The following is a 17,195-nucleotide window of genomic DNA, read 5'->3' on the forward strand; positions in this document are numbered from 1 at the left end:
CTCTACATCATGTCATCTTGCTTAAGGCGTTACTCTGTTCTTATGAACTTAATACTCTAGATGCATGCTGGATAGCGGTCATTGTGTGGAGTAATAGTAGTAGATGCAGGCAAGAGTAGGTCTACTTGTCACGGACGTGATGCCTATATACATGATCATGACTAGGTATTCTCATAATTATTCGCTTTTCTATCAATTGCTCGACAGTAATTTGTTCACCCATCGTAATACTTATGCTATCTTGAGAGAAGCCACTAGTGAAACCTATGCCCCCCGCGTCTATTCTCCATCATACAAGTTTCCAATCTATTTTATTTTGCAACTTTAAATCTATATCATAAAAATACCAAAAATATTTATCTTATTATTATCATATCTATCAGATCTCACTCTTGCAAGGTGCCGCGAAGGGATTGACAACCCCTTTGTCGCGTTGGTTGCGAGGTTCTTATTTGTTTGTGTAGGTACGAGGTGACTCGCGTGTGGTCTTCTACTGGATTGATACCTTGGTTCTCAAAAACTGAGGGAAATACTTACGCTGCTTTACTGCACCACCCTTTCCTCTTCAAGGGAAAACCAACGCAGTGCTCAAGAGGTAGGAGTGATAAAGGTTGTGTTTATTTCATCGGGCCCATACAGTCAGATCTGATGATACCCGGAATATGCATCCAGAAAGGACAGTCGCTCACATCCCGCAGTCGAGTCGACTATTTGATCCTTCGGGCAGGCCTGATTGATATGCTTGAAGTCAATACACATACGGAGTGAATCATCCTTCTTGGGAACCATGACGACATTGGTGAGCCAATCGGAGTGGTAAATCTCTCGGATGAACTCGGCTGCCAGAAGCCGAGCCACTTCCTCGCCAATCGCCTTTCGCTTCTCCATGGCGGACCGTCGGAGATACTCTTTCACAGGTTTAACTTTCGGGTCGACTCGCAAACGGTGCTTAGTCAGCTCTCTGGGTACACCTGGCATGTCAGAAGGTTTCCATGCAAAGATGTCCCAGTTCTCACGGAGGAACTGGATGAGCGCTTCTTCCTATTTTCTATCGAGTGTTGTTGATATATGAGTCGGAGCAGCACTGGGATCAGTCGGGTGAATATGAACTGACTTTGTTTCACTAGTCGACTTAAATGCAGACTCTGAAGCAGGCTTCTTAGCTCTCAACAAATCACTCGGATCTGCTGTCTTCTTATATTCTTCCATTTCAATTGCTGCCATTTGTTCATCGACAATCTTTGAACCCTTCTGGAAGCACTCTTCTGCTCGCTGTCGATTACCAGTGACTGTAATCACGCCCCTAGGGCCAGGCATTTTGAGCTTGAGATACACATAGCATGGTTGAGCCATGAAACGGTCATATGCAGTCCTACCCAGGATAGCATGATAGGCACTGTGAAAATCCACGACTTCGAATGTCAACTTTTCCTTATGGTAATTCTTTGAATCGCCGAAGGCCACATCGAGAGTGATCTGGCCGAGTGAATCAGCTTTCTTTCTAGGAATAACTCCATGGAACTGCATGTTGCTCTCGCTGGGCTTGGACATCGGAATGCCCATCCCTTTAATGGTCTCAACATACAAGATGTTCAAGCCGCTGCCACCATCCATCAAGACTTTGTTCAATCGGGTGCCCCCAATGACCGGGTCGACCACCAACGCTTGCCTCCCCAGGGTGGCAACGTGGGGCTGGTGGTCTGACTGGTCGAATGTGATTGGAGTTTTTGACCATTTCAGATACGTTGTCGTTGCTGGAGCAACCATATTCACTTCCTTGTTGATCACTTTCAGTCGACTTTTGCTTTCGACGTCAGCAAAAATTACTAGGGTGGAATTGATATTGGGAAATCCATCATCATCCTCTTCTTTGTCCTCATCCTTATCAGATTCCTTCTCTTTCTCACTGGGTTGTTTCTCTCGGAACTGCTGTATAAGGACTCGACACTGTCGAGTGGTATGCTTGGGATAAATCAGATTACCCTCTTCATCCTTCTTGATGTGAATGTGACATGGCAAATCCATTACGTCATTTTCGACTGCATCTTTCACCTTCTTGGGGGTCCAGGGCCCTTTAGGTTTTCCTTTGAATTTTCCTTGAGTTGCGACCGCAACTTCCCCAGGAGTCGCAGGTTCCGCCTTGCGCTTCTGCTTCCGATTGGGATTTCCTCCTTCGGTGTCCTGGCCGACCGGTTTACTCTTGCCACTGCGGAGTCGGTCTTCTTCTTCTCCATTGGCGTACCGAGTGGCTATCTCCATCATTCGAGTCAAAGACATGTCTCCTGTCCGACCGAATTTCAGGTTGAGCTCCCGGTACCGAACGCCCTCCTAGAAGGCGCAAACTGCTTGATGATGAGATACATTCTCTACAGTGTGGTGTAAAGTGGTCCATCTCTGGATGTAATCCCTCAAAGTTTCATTCAGCTTTTTCACGCAGTGCTGCAATTCTGTCAATCCTGCTGGCCATTTGCACGTGCCCTCAAATGTTCTGACAAACACTCGGGCCAACTCTTCCCAGCTGACAATACTGCCTGGAGTCAACTGATTCAACCAAGCTCTAGCTGGCCCTTCAAGCATCAAGGGAAGATGCTTCATGTCAACTTCATCATTTCCTCCACTGATCTGCACAGCCACTCGGTAATCTTCAAGCTAGGTGTCAGGCTTTGGTTCACAAGTGAACTTACTGACCCCAGTCGCCAACCTGAAGTTGGGAGGGATCTCTGCAGCCCTGATGGCTCTGCTAAAACACTCGGGGCCAGAAACATGAACCCTGTTTCCAATCGGGCGATCTCTGTCTTGCCCTTCCCTTTGTGCTCGATTCCTGTCCACTAGACCTTGCACCAAAATGTACGTTGCGTCGGGTCGACCGGCCTTCTCCGCTCTTCGTTGTACAGGCGCCTATCATCATAATGCCGGGGCACGTATGATTTGCCCCTCGGAGGGGGTGTAGCCACTCGACGGCGGTCATCGCGGTCAAGCCGACGATCTTGTTGCTCATGGTTCCGACCCAAATATTGCCCTTGACGATGCCCACGTCCCTCACGCCACGGAGGCGTTCTTGGGCTGTGAGCTGACTGGACGGTATCAGCCACCACAGATCTGCTATGGATCCTGTTGCGCGACTAAGAAACTGTCGTGTTCTGCTCTCCTGCTGCTCGGAGCAGCGCTCTAATCTGCATTAAACCTCTACCAGCTTCTGACTGGGGCGGCTGAATGGATTCTGCTATACGGGCCACAACAGTAAGATTCTGAATCGGAGTGAGGTATACCTGTGGTTTCGGTGGAAATAATTGCCGCTGTCATCGACTGGACGCGGGGATCTGCCGTCGAGCACGTTCGTCGAGTGAACGCTGAAGATTCTCCACTCGAGTGCGCTCAGCCAAAGTGGCTAAACGCACTGCCTCCAAGGCCCGAGCCTCAGAGGTCTCTCCAGCAACGGGCGTGTGTAGGGCCTCCATATTGCGGTGGTGAAGTTCCTCCCTCTGCTGAGAAGAGAGAGCTTCGGGGTGATACTCTTCATGGATACGCGACGGCTCACCATCGCCATCATTGTTGTCGTTGCGACGCATGCCAGGCGGGCTGCGGGGCGTGTCGACCATCAGGACTTCTGTCGCGGGGTCGCTGCTGTCGCACTCGAACAAGGTCTCGACGGAGCCAGTCAAACAGGTCGTAGAGAGATTCGTCGGGCACAATTGTCGCGACTTGAGGGGTGGCCGGCTGACGTGCCACCGCGTGCTTCACCCACCGCTGAAGCCACGACCGACCGGATCACTTGCAACGACGAGCAGTGGGGAGTGAAGGTACTGTGGGAGCCGACCGATACTAGGTCGACGGCTGCCGCAGTAGAACGCCGCGAACGCACGCACGAAAGTGTGTCGCTCCGCGGATGGGGAGCGCCTCGACGTCGAGAGGAGCTTCCTGAAGACAAGCGGAGTTGTCGGCGATGAAGACGAGCGCGCCGAGACGGATCTCACGACCCTCAGCCAAACCTCCGCCGGAAACCATGATGAGAAGAGTCGGAGAAAATTGCAACCTCAACGGAAAGTCGCTAAGACACCTGCCCCAAGGTGGGTGCCAACTGTCGTGGTACTAAGTCTGACAGTAGAATATGGGGGTAACAATGTAGAGGCAAGATCCTAGCTACGGTGAGATTGTGCATGCAAGATGTACAAGTTTAGGCCCTTCGCGGAGGAAGTAACAGCCCTACGTCTCGGTCCTCGGAGGCTCGGTCGATTGAAATATGCGTGAAGTTTCAGGTGGTGCGAACCCTTGTGCCAGAGGAGGGGGGTGGCTTATATAGAGTGTGCCAGACCCCTCCAGCCCTTAGTTACACAGGGTTTAAGGTACATAAAGATGGGGCGTTACTGATAACGCCAGCAATAAAGATGCATGAATGACTATTAAGTCTACAGGGTAACGCCTGACCGTTGTCATACATAGTGACTTTAGATCTTCTATCCGTCGAGTGATTCTTGTTACGGTCGAGTGAGTACTGCTTGGTCGAGTGAATGATGATATCCCTCGAATGCTTCTGACTTTAGGTCAATGTCCTTGGGGAGGGTGTCTAGGTCAGGCCTATGACCCTATCCTAGGTACATGTCGTCGTCACCGGTCTCATGAACTTGGTCATGTAAGGTTGGTCCGGGCCGCTTCATCCAACAATACCACTGAATCAAAATAAGACGTTAGTTGTAATCAGTATGACTATCATCGCCCACAACTCTTTGTGTTCTACTCGTGCATATCATCTACGTATAGACCTGGCTCGGATACCACTCTTGGGCATGTAGCATGCAATTTCAAAAAATTTCCTACGATCACGCAATATCTATCTAGGAGATGCATAGCAATGAGAGGGGGAGAGTGTGTCCACGTACCCTCATAGACCGAAAGCGGAAGCGTTAGCTTAACGCGGTTGATGTAGTCGAACGTCTTCGTGATCCAACCGATCAAGCACCGAACGTACGGCACCTATGAGTTCTGCACACGTTCAGCTCAATGACGTCCCATGAACTCTTGATCTAGCAAACTTTCGAGGGAGAGTTTCGTCAGAACGACGGCGTGGTGACGGTGACGGTGATGTGATCCGCGCAGGGCTTCGCCTAAGCACTACGACAATATGACCGGAGGAGTAAACGATGGAGGGGGGCACCACACACGGCTAAGAAACAATTGATGTCCTTTGGGGTGCCCCTGCCCCCGTATATAAAGGAGGAGAGGGGAGGAGGCCGGCCCTAGGGGCACGCCAAGTGGGGGGAAACCTACTAGGACTCCTAGTCCTAGTCGCCCCCTTCCTTTCTTTCGAAGGGGAAAGGGGAAGGAGAGGGAGAGGGAGAGGGAAAAGGAAAGGGGGGTCGTGCCCCCTCCCCTTGTCCAATTCGGACTCCCATGGGGGGCGCCACCCCTTGTGGGCTTCCCTCTCTCTCCCCTATGGCCCATGTTGGCCCATTATTTTCCCCCGGGGGTTTTGGTAACCCCTCGGTACTCCGATAAATATCTGAAACACTCTGAAACCATTCTGGTGTCCGAATACTACCGTCCAATATATCAATCTTTACCTCTCGACCATTTTGAGACTCCTCGTCATGTCAGTGATCTCGTCCGGGACTCCGAACAATCTTCGGTCACCAAAACACATAACTCATAATACAGATCATCATCGAACGTTAAGCGTGCGGACCCTACGTGTTCGAGAACTATGTAGACATGATCGAGACACATCTCCGATCAATAACCAACAGCGGAACCTGAATGCTCATATTGGTTGCTACATATTCTACGAAGATCTTTATCGGTCAAACTGCAATGACGACATACGTCATTCCCTTTGTCATCGGTATTTTACTTGCCCGAGATTCGATCGTTGGTATCTTCATACCTAGTTCAATCTCATTACCGGCAAGTCTCTTTACTCGTTCCGTAATGCATCATCCCACAACTAACTCATTAGTCACATTGCTTGCAAGGCTTATCGTGATGTGCATTACCGAGAGGGCCCAGAGATACCTCTCCAATACTCGGAGTGACAATCCTAATCTCGATCTATGCCAACCCAACAAACACCTTCGGAGACACCTGTAGAGCATCTTTATAATCACCCAGTTACGTTGTGATGTTTGATAGCACACAAGGTGTTCCTCCGGTATTTGGGAGTTGCATAATCTCATAGTCAAAGGAATATGTATAAGTCATGAAGAAAGCAATAGCAATAAAACTTAACGATCATTATGCTAAGCTAATGGGTGGGTCTTGTCCATCACATCATTCTCCTAACGATGTGATCTCGTTCATCAAATGACAACACATGTCTATGGTCAGGAAACTTAACCATATTTGATTAACGAGCTAGTCAAGTAGAGGCATACTAGGGACACTTTGTTTTGTCTATGTCTTCACACATGTATCAAGTTTCTGGTTAATACAATTCTAGCATGAATAATAAACATTTATCATGATATAAGGAAATATAAATAACAACTTTATTATTGCCTCTAGGGCATATTTCCTTCATTGATGTTATCATGGTGAACATTAAATAGCTTGGTGCTTGTGGATTTCATGGTATTGTTTAGATTTCCTACATGCACACAAGGTGTTTGCTGAAATGCCTATGAAGAACTAGCTCGTTGTTTTGGTCACTTTTGCTGGCCCTCTACGCTAACAACTTTGCAGATTGCAACCTCTTAGGATCAAACATGTCTACCTCTTTGGTAGGCTTTGAATTCTTTATGCTTCTTCTCCAAACCAAAGAATTAATCTTTTGCAACATGATTGACTAAGTTCTAAACAAGGGGCGTACATTTATCCTTGTCTTAAGCAACAACTTTGATTCTCTCAAAGGTGTTGTTCATCACACTGAACCATTCATGCTGATTAATGCAGACTTGAATAACTCCAATAGTGTAGGACTCCCCACAACTCCAAGAGTAACAAATCAACGATGAACTCAAGGGGGAACCAAATTTCCTCACGAGCTCCTCCATCTTTTCCCCTAAGAGGCTGGTAGGTTTTGAGGAAGAGGGGAGGAGCTTATGGAGCTTCAAATAATGGTGGTTGGGGGAGCACAAATCAAACAATACCCATTGGGGAAGAAGGGGCGTTCCTTAAATAGACTCACATAAAATTTTCCCATTAGGAGAACCACCGCACCACCCGAAGGGTCAGCAAGTAGCCTTCGGACTGTTCAGATTCTAGGGCGATATATTTTGGAAAACCTATGGGAGGATCTAGATGTTAATGTATCACCCTCGATTATTCAAAGATCACTATCCGGAGCCCTGGGGGTTGGTCCGGAGCCTCTAGATGCAACCTCCGGGCGCACACAGAAAGCCGGGAAATGGGTGATATAATGGGGCTTACTCATGGCTTTCAATTGGGATTTTTATCAAACTTAGTATGTGGAGTAAGGGATGTTTTTTAGGATATATGATTCCAGCTAAAGTTCATCATGTGATCCCTCTTTATAGTACAACTTTCCTATGCTTCAAACATAAATAAAATAAACAATTGGAATACATCGTCGTCCTCTGTCTTTTTGTATGTAGGGTCTCGAACCATACATGATTTAAACCATATGGACTAACACCTATTTCATACGCTTACTACACATGGTTACTCTCCTAATTAATAGACATCTACACCAAAACCCACATAGGCGCTTGGATGGGTATTGTAATAGAGTTTGTATAGGGATGGTTTCCTTTTTTACTAAGTATAGAGAGTAGCTTTTCAAATGCATTAGAAGTTGCAAAGAAAATACTATGGAGATGGATGTTCATCCAAAGTTTTGTACCAAGAGTAAGAGTCAGAAGACAATTTGATAAGGGTGCAAATGAGGCGTTTTTTGATACACACTCTATAGAGGAGTCATTTAGGGCCAATAATTTTATATCTATTGTTGATCAAGCTATAGCTTCACTTACTTGGGGATTTGAACAATACCAATGGTATGCAAAAGCATTTAGTTTATTGTTAACTTCAGATCAACTGCTGCCCTTGGATCGTAAGAGTTTGATGATTGGTTGTGTTAATCTTGAGGATGCATTTAAGAGTTGAGAACATAAAGATACCACTGGACTTGATTTGTGTTGTGAGTTAATTTTTGTCCATGATTTACTTAAGAAATCTATGCATCTCACATTTTTGAACCATTCATGTGACTATTACATATGCGGAAAGGAGCTTTTCTACAATGAAGTTATTAAAATCCTACATGTGTTCTACTATGAAACAAGAAATGTTCGAAGGATGGATGACAAATAGCATTTGAAAATGTTTTTTGGAGAGGATTAATTATGAAGATATAAGTGAAGACTCCATTTCAAGAAATACTAGACATATGTTGATTTTCGTATAACATAAGATTAACAATATTTGTACTCTTTTAGCATTAATATTTGTCATACTTCTAAATCTCGTACAAAAAAATATATTTGAAGTTATGCAACTAAGTGAGAGTACACTTTAGGTATAATAGTTCTTTAGTTATACTAGTTTCTTCTCTAAAAAAACAAGGCTCCATCTTGCATTTTGTCCCGCGGCCTTAAATTCTCGGAGACGATCCTGAAGAGCATGGTCATCTCTCTTGGTACATTGAGCAAGGTTAGTACGAAGGGGTTTAACTTTTCCAAAAACAAAAAAAACTCTATTGTGGAACAATATGTTGATCTCACCTTGAGAAAACAAATATTGATTGGTCATTGAATGAACATGCTAGGTGATGATCAAAACAAGCAAAGTCAACAACGGACCCATGTGGTACCATCTTGTAGATTCTACCCGTTCGTCCCAAATTCTCGGTGCACAGGGTTCCTCCACAGTGTCGCCTCGACCCCCCTCCTCTCTTTCGTCCGGCGGCCACGACGACAACCTGATGAGTGTGGACATGCCCCTTTCTTTGTTCTTAGTTCTAGTACGTCTTTGTTTCCCTTGGTTTGGTTCTACGGCATCAGCGTGGTGGCGGCGGCGATGGCACGTCGGAGTAAGATCTCTTCGCCCTCTTCCTACCTCGACGACATCCGGTCCAATGCCCATGAGGAGCCTATGAGGGTAGGTTCTGCCAAGCCTACTGGCTCTCTTTGAATCTCAGTAGTTGGTGTGTCAATCAAGGAAAGCAGTTGGCTAGCTCTTGGTGCATTGACTTCAACCCATTATTTTGATCTGTTTGGTGGCAAGGCCTCCAACCCTCTAAATTGATGGTGAACAACTGCAAGCATGTGATGTGTGTGATAATGCCTCAATTGATATTAAACCTCATTGCGAGCGGCATGACGATATTGGAGACTACAAAGCCTTGTATGAAAAGTATGATAATGTGCAGCTCTTCAGCATTTAGAAGTATTTTTGGCCATTCTAACATGCAAAACAACATATAGACATGCATGTTGTAGGATAAAATAAGGGATGTTTGACATAGTTACCAAGCCGAAGGGGATTTCTACAAGGTTGTTTATTTATGTCTCTCTCCTAGCTCGTGAATGCAAATAGAATTGAACTTTTTTGTTCTTGTCACATTGGTTGCTGCTCAAGTGCCTATTGCTCAAGTTTGGGGTGTGGTATGGTTGTGTTGACATTGGAGGCATGACATACATGAGTTCTTTGATATGTTGATGATTATGCTGGGGTACTGATGTTGTATTGAGCTCTTGCAACTATATTATTGTGGCGAACCATGGATAGCTGGGTGCATGTGGATTTCATGATTTGTTTTAGATTTCCTGCATGCACATAAGATGTTTGCTAAAATGCCTGTGAAGATCTAGCTCGCTGTTTTGGTTGTTTTCTCTGCCCCTCTACACTTACAACGAGGGCGTTTGCACTTTGCAGGCGACCGTTTTGTGTCATGCTGCTTAAGCTTTTCCAACCGACTAATGTGTTTTCTTGATAAATATCGGATATGGGATGCCACATGCATTGGCCCCTCAGAAAAAGTTAAACGAAAGTCTCTGTCTGCGGATTGCACCTACGGGCTACATCTTCTTGGATTGGATGTGAAGCTGAAAGCTAGGCGCACGGTAGAAAGGAACAAGACGCCTCGTGTGCTTAACTGTGCAACGGTGCAAGGCGTCTGGGTTGTACTTGTGTCGTCCAGACGTTGTGCCCAAGTTAGCTGCATGTGTGCGTCCCCTCTGACGTCTGCCCATCTCCGTCCACCCCTCCACGGACGATGCAAAGGCAACCATAGTAATCTATATATTCCATGGTCATATCAGCTTACTGTATCTATCTACACCTCCCTTTTCTCCAAGAACAGTTATCGGTGAAAAATAGCGCATGCCAGGTGATCACAAGAGAAACGGAATCCATCTGACCTGACTGACCGCGCACGCACGGTGCGGCCGGGCTCGCCGAGCACATCAGCGAAGCTTAGCAGCCAGGAAATGGACGCGACAGCAGAAGCTAGTAGTGGAGGAAAAGGTGACCGGCCGGAGAAGAAGGTGCCGTTGCTGGACATGTTCAGGTACGCCGACCGCCTCGACGTGCTGCTCATGGCGGTCGGCTCGCTGGGGGCGGTGGCGAATGGCGTGTCGGAGCCCCTCATATCCATCCTCTTTGGAGACGTCATCAACTCCTTCGGCCAGAGCACGACCAGCACCGTCCTCCGCGCTGTCACCAAGGTGAACGCTACGGTGATCACTCCCTTAATTTGAAGAGTGGCAAGACGATTTAACAGAGAATTAATGTTCTTTCGATCTCCAGGTTTGTCTCAACTTCATATATCTGGGCGTTGCGGCAGCAGTGGCTTCTTTCCTTCGTAAGTGGAATCTCCATCCAATATATTCTTGGAGTGCATGTTTCCTGCCAGTCAAACTTTAGACGTCAAGCTAATACTACACATGAAAAGATGGTTATACATTCAGCATATAGCATTTTCAAATAAACTAAAATGCAGAGGATAGTAACCAAGTTGGGAACCAGCTTTCTCCATGGGGAGAGCTGACAAGCTTGTAAAAATTTAATATCAAACTCAATCGCATCTCCAAGGTATAAAATTGACAAGCAGTGGTCAGTGAAATGAACAGAGATGCGCAACAAAAGGATACATATTCACACTGATACTACTTCGAATTGAAACTTTTCGTAACTGAATAAGTGGAACACAAGGACACGTGGGCTTGGCCCCTTGGCCGTAGCTTGATATTTGTTTTCTGTTGGCTAGTGTAGGTTGGTCCGCTTTTCCCTTCTTCTTTGTTGTTTAAGTTGTGTTTTTGTGTACTTAGCTGTCGGGTGAGTTTTGTCGTCCTTGTTGTCTTCATCTTAATACAAAAGGATGCATATTTTGGTGTGTGACCGAGATAGGGTGCGCAAGTTTGTTCTCGCTTGAGTGATGAACAAGCAGATGCAATGATCAACAGAGCAATCATCATCAGTAATCCTGTATTCATCCCATGAGAAGTACCAATTGCATTCCTAATATGGAATATGTGTAGTTAAATTACATGCTAATGGCAGAAATGCTAGTTAGGCTCACCCTTTATTCATTTTCAGAGGTGTCGTGCTGGACGATGGCAGGCGAAAGGCACTCGTCCCGCATCCGTTCCTTGTACCTGAAATCAGTTCTGAGGCAAGACATTGCATTCTTCGATACACAAATGACAACAGGCGAAGCAGTTTCTAGAATGTCTAGCGATACGGTCATGATTCAAGATGCTCTTGGTGAGAAGGTAATACTTTTGTTGTGGTACTAAATCAAGAAACATAATATTTTTCAACACACTGAAAGGTGCGCAAAAGTCAAATGCAAGCATCAGTATTTTTATCGCTACTACAGAAATTTTTGTTCTACTTACCTGAGTGTATTTCATACATTCTATGCAGCCCAACTGCTGACATTCATTGATTCTGATTTACAGGCAGGGAAGCTTGTACAACACACATCCGCCTTCTTTGGGGGTTTTATCATAGCATTCACAAAAGGCTGGCTCCTTACCCTTGCCATGCTAACATCACTACCACTAATTGCTATCGCTGGTTCAGTATCTGCACAACTGCTAACCCGGGTTTCTAGCAAGCGACTAACATCTTATAGTGATGCTGCAGACACAGTTGAACTTACAATTGGATCTATACGAACAGTGAGTTCAAATTATATCAGTTATTGGAAACTGTATCAGTTATCTCAGTTAATTCAAATTGTAGCAGCCATTAATCTAGCAACTCATGTTAACAGGTTGTGTCCTTCAATGGCGAGAAAAAGGCTATAGAAATGTACAATAAATTCATAAAAAATGCATACATGACTGTTGTTGAGGAAGGCCTTGTAAGTGGTTTTGGCATGGGCTCTGTCTTCTGCATCATATTTAGCAGCTATGGCCTAGCCTTCTGGTATGGTGGAAAGCTAATCATTGACAAAGGTTATACCGGAGGGAAAATCATCACTGTTTTGTTCGCCGTATTGACTGGCGCAACGTGAGTTCCTGAAATCATTACGCTGATCGGTACTAATATTTGCTGTATATAACCCTCAATTTATCGAAGAGCTAATTGAATGAATGAAAATATAAAACATTACATAATAAAACTTTAAAATCTAGATAACCTTTTTTCTTACGCATGCCTTGTGAATACATAGTTTTCTGTAAATTCTATAAGAAACTTTACATGGCAATTTGATGTACCTTTCAAGGCGTGTTCAGATATTACGTTTAGATAGTTCATATTTGATTACTTATTTATTACGTTTAGTGGTAAATAATGTCAATTGTAATGCTTGAGCTCAAGGATAATAATTGTTTTATATAAATACAAATAGCCCACAAGATTCAAGGTGCCTCCTTCTCCTTGAGGGTAGAAGAAATCCAACAATAATCCTAAAATATCTACCATAAATTCTAAAGAAAAATAGTCTGATCTACATTTCTACTTTGGGGATCAAATTATAAAAAAAAAACCTCTTGCTAGACAGATCAACCAAATCGACCACAGTAAGCACAATTTTTAACCAGGTGTAAATTATTCTATTTTCATTTTATGTTTCCTCAGCAAAGCACACATACGTGAAGGATTAGTGGTTATTTTAAAATTGTACTTCAGGCCAAGAAATAAAAAAGTGACTATTGCATATGGTACTCGTATGTTAATGTCCTAAACAGGGCACTCTCCAATTTTTTGTAACAGCTCGTTAGGTAATGCAACACCATCAATTTCTGCAATTGTGGGAGGTCAATCTGCAGCATACAGACTGTTCGAAACGATTGAGAGGAAACCCGGGATAGATTCAGATGATACCAGCGGCATAGTCTTGGAAAATATCAAGGGTGATATTGAGATAAAGGATGTACACTTTAGCTACCCTGCAAGACCCGAGCAGTTAGTATTAGATGGACTGTCATTACAAGTAGCTAGTGGAACAACAATGGCCATAGTTGGAGAGAGCGGAAGTGGCAAGTCAACTGTGATCAGCCTAGTTGAAAGATTCTATGATCCACAGGCTGGCGAAGTTTTGATAGATGGAGTAAACATCAAGAATCTGAATCTTGATTGGATAAGAGGGAAGATCGGCCTTGTTAGCCAAGAACCGTCGCTGTTTATGACCTCCATTAAAGATAACATAATCTATGGTAAAGAAGATGCAACTCTTGAAGAAATCAAGAGAGCAGCCGAGCTCGCAAATGCAGCAAGCTTCATCGACAAGTTGCCGAATGTATGTAAATAAAGATTGAGTGCTTCAAATAACTTCTTGAAATTTAAGCTAACAAAATTCTAATTTCATACCAGGGATACAATACATTGGTTGGCCAACATGGCACTCTGCTTTCTGGAGGACAAAAACAAAGAATTGCAATTGCAAGAGCCATCCTTAAAGATCCAAAAATTCTTTTGCTAGATGAAGCAACAAGTGCACTGGATGTGGAATCTGAGAGGATAGTTCAGGAGGCACTCAATAGGATAATGGTAGAAAGAACCACACTTATCGTTGCTCATCGTTTGAGCACTGTAAGGAATGTAGACTGCATCACAGTTGTTCATCAAGGGAAAATAGTCGAACAAGGTTAGAATCTCTTGAATATACATTACTTTTCCCATTCTAGAGAATTTCTATTGTCAACCTATGATGACTCATTCACCCCATTACGTATCCTATATGTACAGGTCCTCATCAAGCATTGGTGAAGGATCCCGGTGGAGCTTACTCCCAGCTTATTAGGCTACAAGAAACCCATGGTAATGAAATACGTAAAATACAGGATCCTGGAGTGCCCAATTCCTTATTAAAAAGCACTACTTTGTCAATTAGACGGTCAGTGACTAAAGATTCCTTTGGCAATAGCAATAGATACTCTTTCAGATCTGATGAGTCTCATGAGGATGAAATCATAGGCAAGCAGAACAAAGAGGACCTTCCTGATGGGAAGACCCTTCAGAAAGCACCAATTGGACGCCTTTTTAATCTTAACAAACCAGAGGTGCCATTTCTTCTGCTCGGTGTTATAGCAGCATCGGTGCATGGAATCATTTTCCCATTGTTTGGCATACTAATGTCTGGCGTTATAAAATCATTCTACGAGCCACCAGATAAGCTGCGAAAAGATTCTAGCTTTTGGGCATTGATAGCTGTTGTTCTGGGGTTTGCAGCTTTCATTGCAATCCCTGCAGAATATCTTTTGTTTGGAATTGCTGGTGGCAAGCTTATAGAGCGTGTTCGTACTCTGTCATTTCAAAATATTGTGCATCAGGAAATTGCTTGGTTTGATAATCCCTCAAATTCGAGGTACTATCATATTTCAAATCATCTCAATTATTTTATCTTCTCGTACATAGATCTACACAGATACTAAGATTCTGCTTTATCACTTACAGTGGTGCACTTGGTACACGGCTCTCAGTCGATGCATTAAATGTTCGGCGCTTAGTTGGAGATAATCTGGGAATTATAGTGCAGTCTACAGCCGCAATAATCACTGGCTTTCTCATAGCATTTACAGCGGACTGGAGGCTTGCACTCATTATCACTTGTGTCATTCCTTTAGTGGGTGCACAGGGTTATGCTCAAGTGAAGTTCTTCAAGGGGTTTAGTGAAGAAGCTAAGGTGACGAATAACAACTCTACAATTTATTTCCTGTTTGATTCAGGAGAGCAATCCTAAGTACCATGGAATCTCTTATCACGATAATGTGGTCTTATTATTATTTTGCAGGAGATGTATGAAGATGCAAGTCAAGTTGCAACTGATGCTGTTAGTAGTATCAGAACTATAGCATCTTTCTGTGCAGAGAAAAGAGTGGTTACAACGTATAACAAGAAATGTGAAGCATTAAGGAAACAAGGAATTCGAACTGGAATTGTCGGAGGGCTTGGTTTTGGTTTCTCACTCTTAGTGTTGTATCTGACATATGCTCTATGTTTCTATGTTGGTGCAAAGTTTGTTCGCCAGGGAAAAACTACTTTTGCAGATGTTTTCAAAGTAAGAATTGCTAAATCATTTGAAGTACCAATTTGTATATGGACATTAAGTTTTAGTAATCATTCACCAATTCATTGGATACTTTTCAGGTTTTCTTTGCCTTAGTTTTGGCAGCTGTTGGGGTTTCACAGGCAAGTGCATTGGCATCTAATGCGACAAAGGCAACGCATTCGGCCATTTCTGTTTTCAGTATTCTAGATCGGAAGTCAAAAATCGATACAAGTAGTGATGAGGGCCTCATGTTGGACAATGTCAATGGCGACATTGATTTTAGTAATGTCAGTTTCAAGTACCCATCACGCCCTGATGTTCAAATATTTAGTGACTTTACATTGCACATTCCTTCCAGAAAGGTATGATTTGCAACCTTTAATAGTCTTGTTTATCATTGTTGCACCCAATTGTTTCCATTCAGATAACTAACTTTAAGTGCCACCTCTTGGCATAAAATCAAGATACAGCTTAAAAGGTGATGTATCTAGTTAGTGTTACCATACATAAGAAGCTTTCAGCAGATTTATTTCACACATGATCGTTCACAACCACAAAAACTGCTATGTTGAAACCTTTTCCTTCCATTTTCAGACCATAGCACTAGTTGGAGAAAGTGGTAGTGGCAAGTCCACAATAATTGCTTTACTTGAGCGTTTCTATGATCCTGATTCTGGTAGAATCTCAGTAGATGGAGTCGAAATTAAGAGCTTGAGAATTAGCTGGTTAAGGGATCAGATGGGGCTGGTAGGCCAGGAGCCAGTGCTTTTCAACGACACAATCTGTGCAAACATAACATATGGAAAAAATGGAGAAGCGACTAACGAAGAAGTCACAGCTGCGGCCAATGCAGCAAATGCTCATGAATTCATATCAAGCTTGCCACATGGATACAACACTCCGGTTGGCGAGAAAGGAGTGCAACTATCTGGTGGGCAGAAACAGCGGGTAGCTATCGCAAGGGCCATTATAAAGGACCCCAAGATACTACTACTTGATGAGGCAACCAGTGCCCTGGATGCGGAATCGGAGCGCATCGTTCAAGATGCATTGGATCGAGTCATGGTGAGCAGGACCACCATAGTGGTGGCACACCGCCTCTCCACGATCAAAGGGGCTGATATGATTGCAGTCATCAAGGAAGGAAAAATTGCAGAGAAGGGAAAGCATGAGGCCCTGGTGCGAATCAAGGATGGGGTCTATGCTTCGCTATTAGAACTTCGCTATAATTCTGAGTAGAATTGTGTATTATTTGACATTTATTTTGCTCTTTCTTGTCATTGTTGCATTTGTTTGTTACTAGTATAAGCATTTGGCCATGCAATAAAATGACTTGGGATTTGGGAATTAAATGTTGTTAAGTAATATGCAACTTGTATTCTCATGTGGCCATAGGCCAGTATATATGCATATACAGGTTCGGTACAATATGTAGAAAGCTCCTTATAGAACAGGGAAAATACAAAGGGTACATGGACAAATATATATAACTCTAACACCCCTCCCCCCCACCCCCTCCCCCTCTCAAACTCATGGTGGATCAAGAACCCTAAATTTGGAGGGGTAGAAGTCATGTTGTGCTATAGTCTAACCCTTTGTAAATAAATCTGGCAATTGTAACTCAGACTGCACATACTAAAGAGCAATAATCTGATCCTGCACACTGCACACTGGAGCGCACAAAGGAAGCATCAACACCAATATGCTTGGTTAACTCATGTTTCAAAGGGTCACGCACAATACTGATAGCACTTCTACTGTCTCACAAGAGAAGAGTAGGTTAGTGACAAAAACACCAAAA

General features: G+C 44.0%; 2 protein-coding genes across 2 annotated transcripts; one reads left to right on the forward strand and one right to left on the reverse strand.

Annotated features, from left to right (window-relative positions):
- Positions 1 to 1,041: 1,041 nt before the first annotated feature.
- On the reverse strand, positions 1,042 to 1,614 carry LOC147980164 (uncharacterized). Its single transcript, XM_087515497.1, has one exon. The coding sequence runs from the start codon at positions 1,612 to 1,614 to the stop codon at positions 1,042 to 1,044; it is 573 nt and encodes a 190-aa protein (XP_087371623.1).
- An 8,675-nt stretch (positions 1,615 to 10,289) lies between these two features.
- On the forward strand, positions 10,290 to 16,647 carry LOC125548523 (ABC transporter B family member 4-like). Its single transcript, XM_048712105.2, has 12 exons — positions 10,290 to 10,616; positions 10,699 to 10,753; positions 11,488 to 11,663; positions 11,853 to 12,074; positions 12,170 to 12,408; positions 13,117 to 13,642; positions 13,717 to 13,990; positions 14,092 to 14,710; positions 14,800 to 15,028; positions 15,137 to 15,403; positions 15,493 to 15,756; positions 15,989 to 16,647. The coding sequence occupies exons 1-12, from the start codon at positions 10,380 to 10,382 to the stop codon at positions 16,631 to 16,633; spliced, it is 3,753 nt and encodes a 1,250-aa protein (XP_048568062.2). The 5' UTR covers positions 10,290 to 10,379; the 3' UTR covers positions 16,634 to 16,647.
- The last annotated feature ends 548 nt before the right edge of the window (positions 16,648 to 17,195 follow it).

This window comes from Triticum urartu, chromosome 3A (genome assembly GCF_056163025.1).
Source record: "Triticum urartu cultivar PI428250 chromosome 3A, HENAU_Tu73, whole genome shotgun sequence".
In the NCBI taxonomy this organism is placed as follows: domain Eukaryota; kingdom Viridiplantae; phylum Streptophyta; class Magnoliopsida; order Poales; family Poaceae; genus Triticum; species Triticum urartu.

Bases quoted from the DNA above. Each gene is read 5' to 3' on its own strand.
- LOC125548523 (XM_048712105.2), top strand. From the start codon at position 10,380: ATGGACGCGACAGCAGAAGCTAGTAGTGGAGGAAAAGGTGACCGGCCG. The intron at 12,409-13,116 runs GTGAGTTCCTGA...TTTTTGTAACAG, and splicing joins GCCGTATTGACTGGCGCAAC to CTCGTTAGGTAATGCAACAC. The intron at 13,991-14,091 runs GTTAGAATCTCT...CTATATGTACAG, and splicing joins AGGGAAAATAGTCGAACAAG to GTCCTCATCAAGCATTGGTG.
- LOC147980164 (XM_087515497.1), bottom strand. From the start codon at position 1,614: ATGGATGGTGGCAGCGGCTTGAACATCTTGTATGTTGAGACCATTAAA.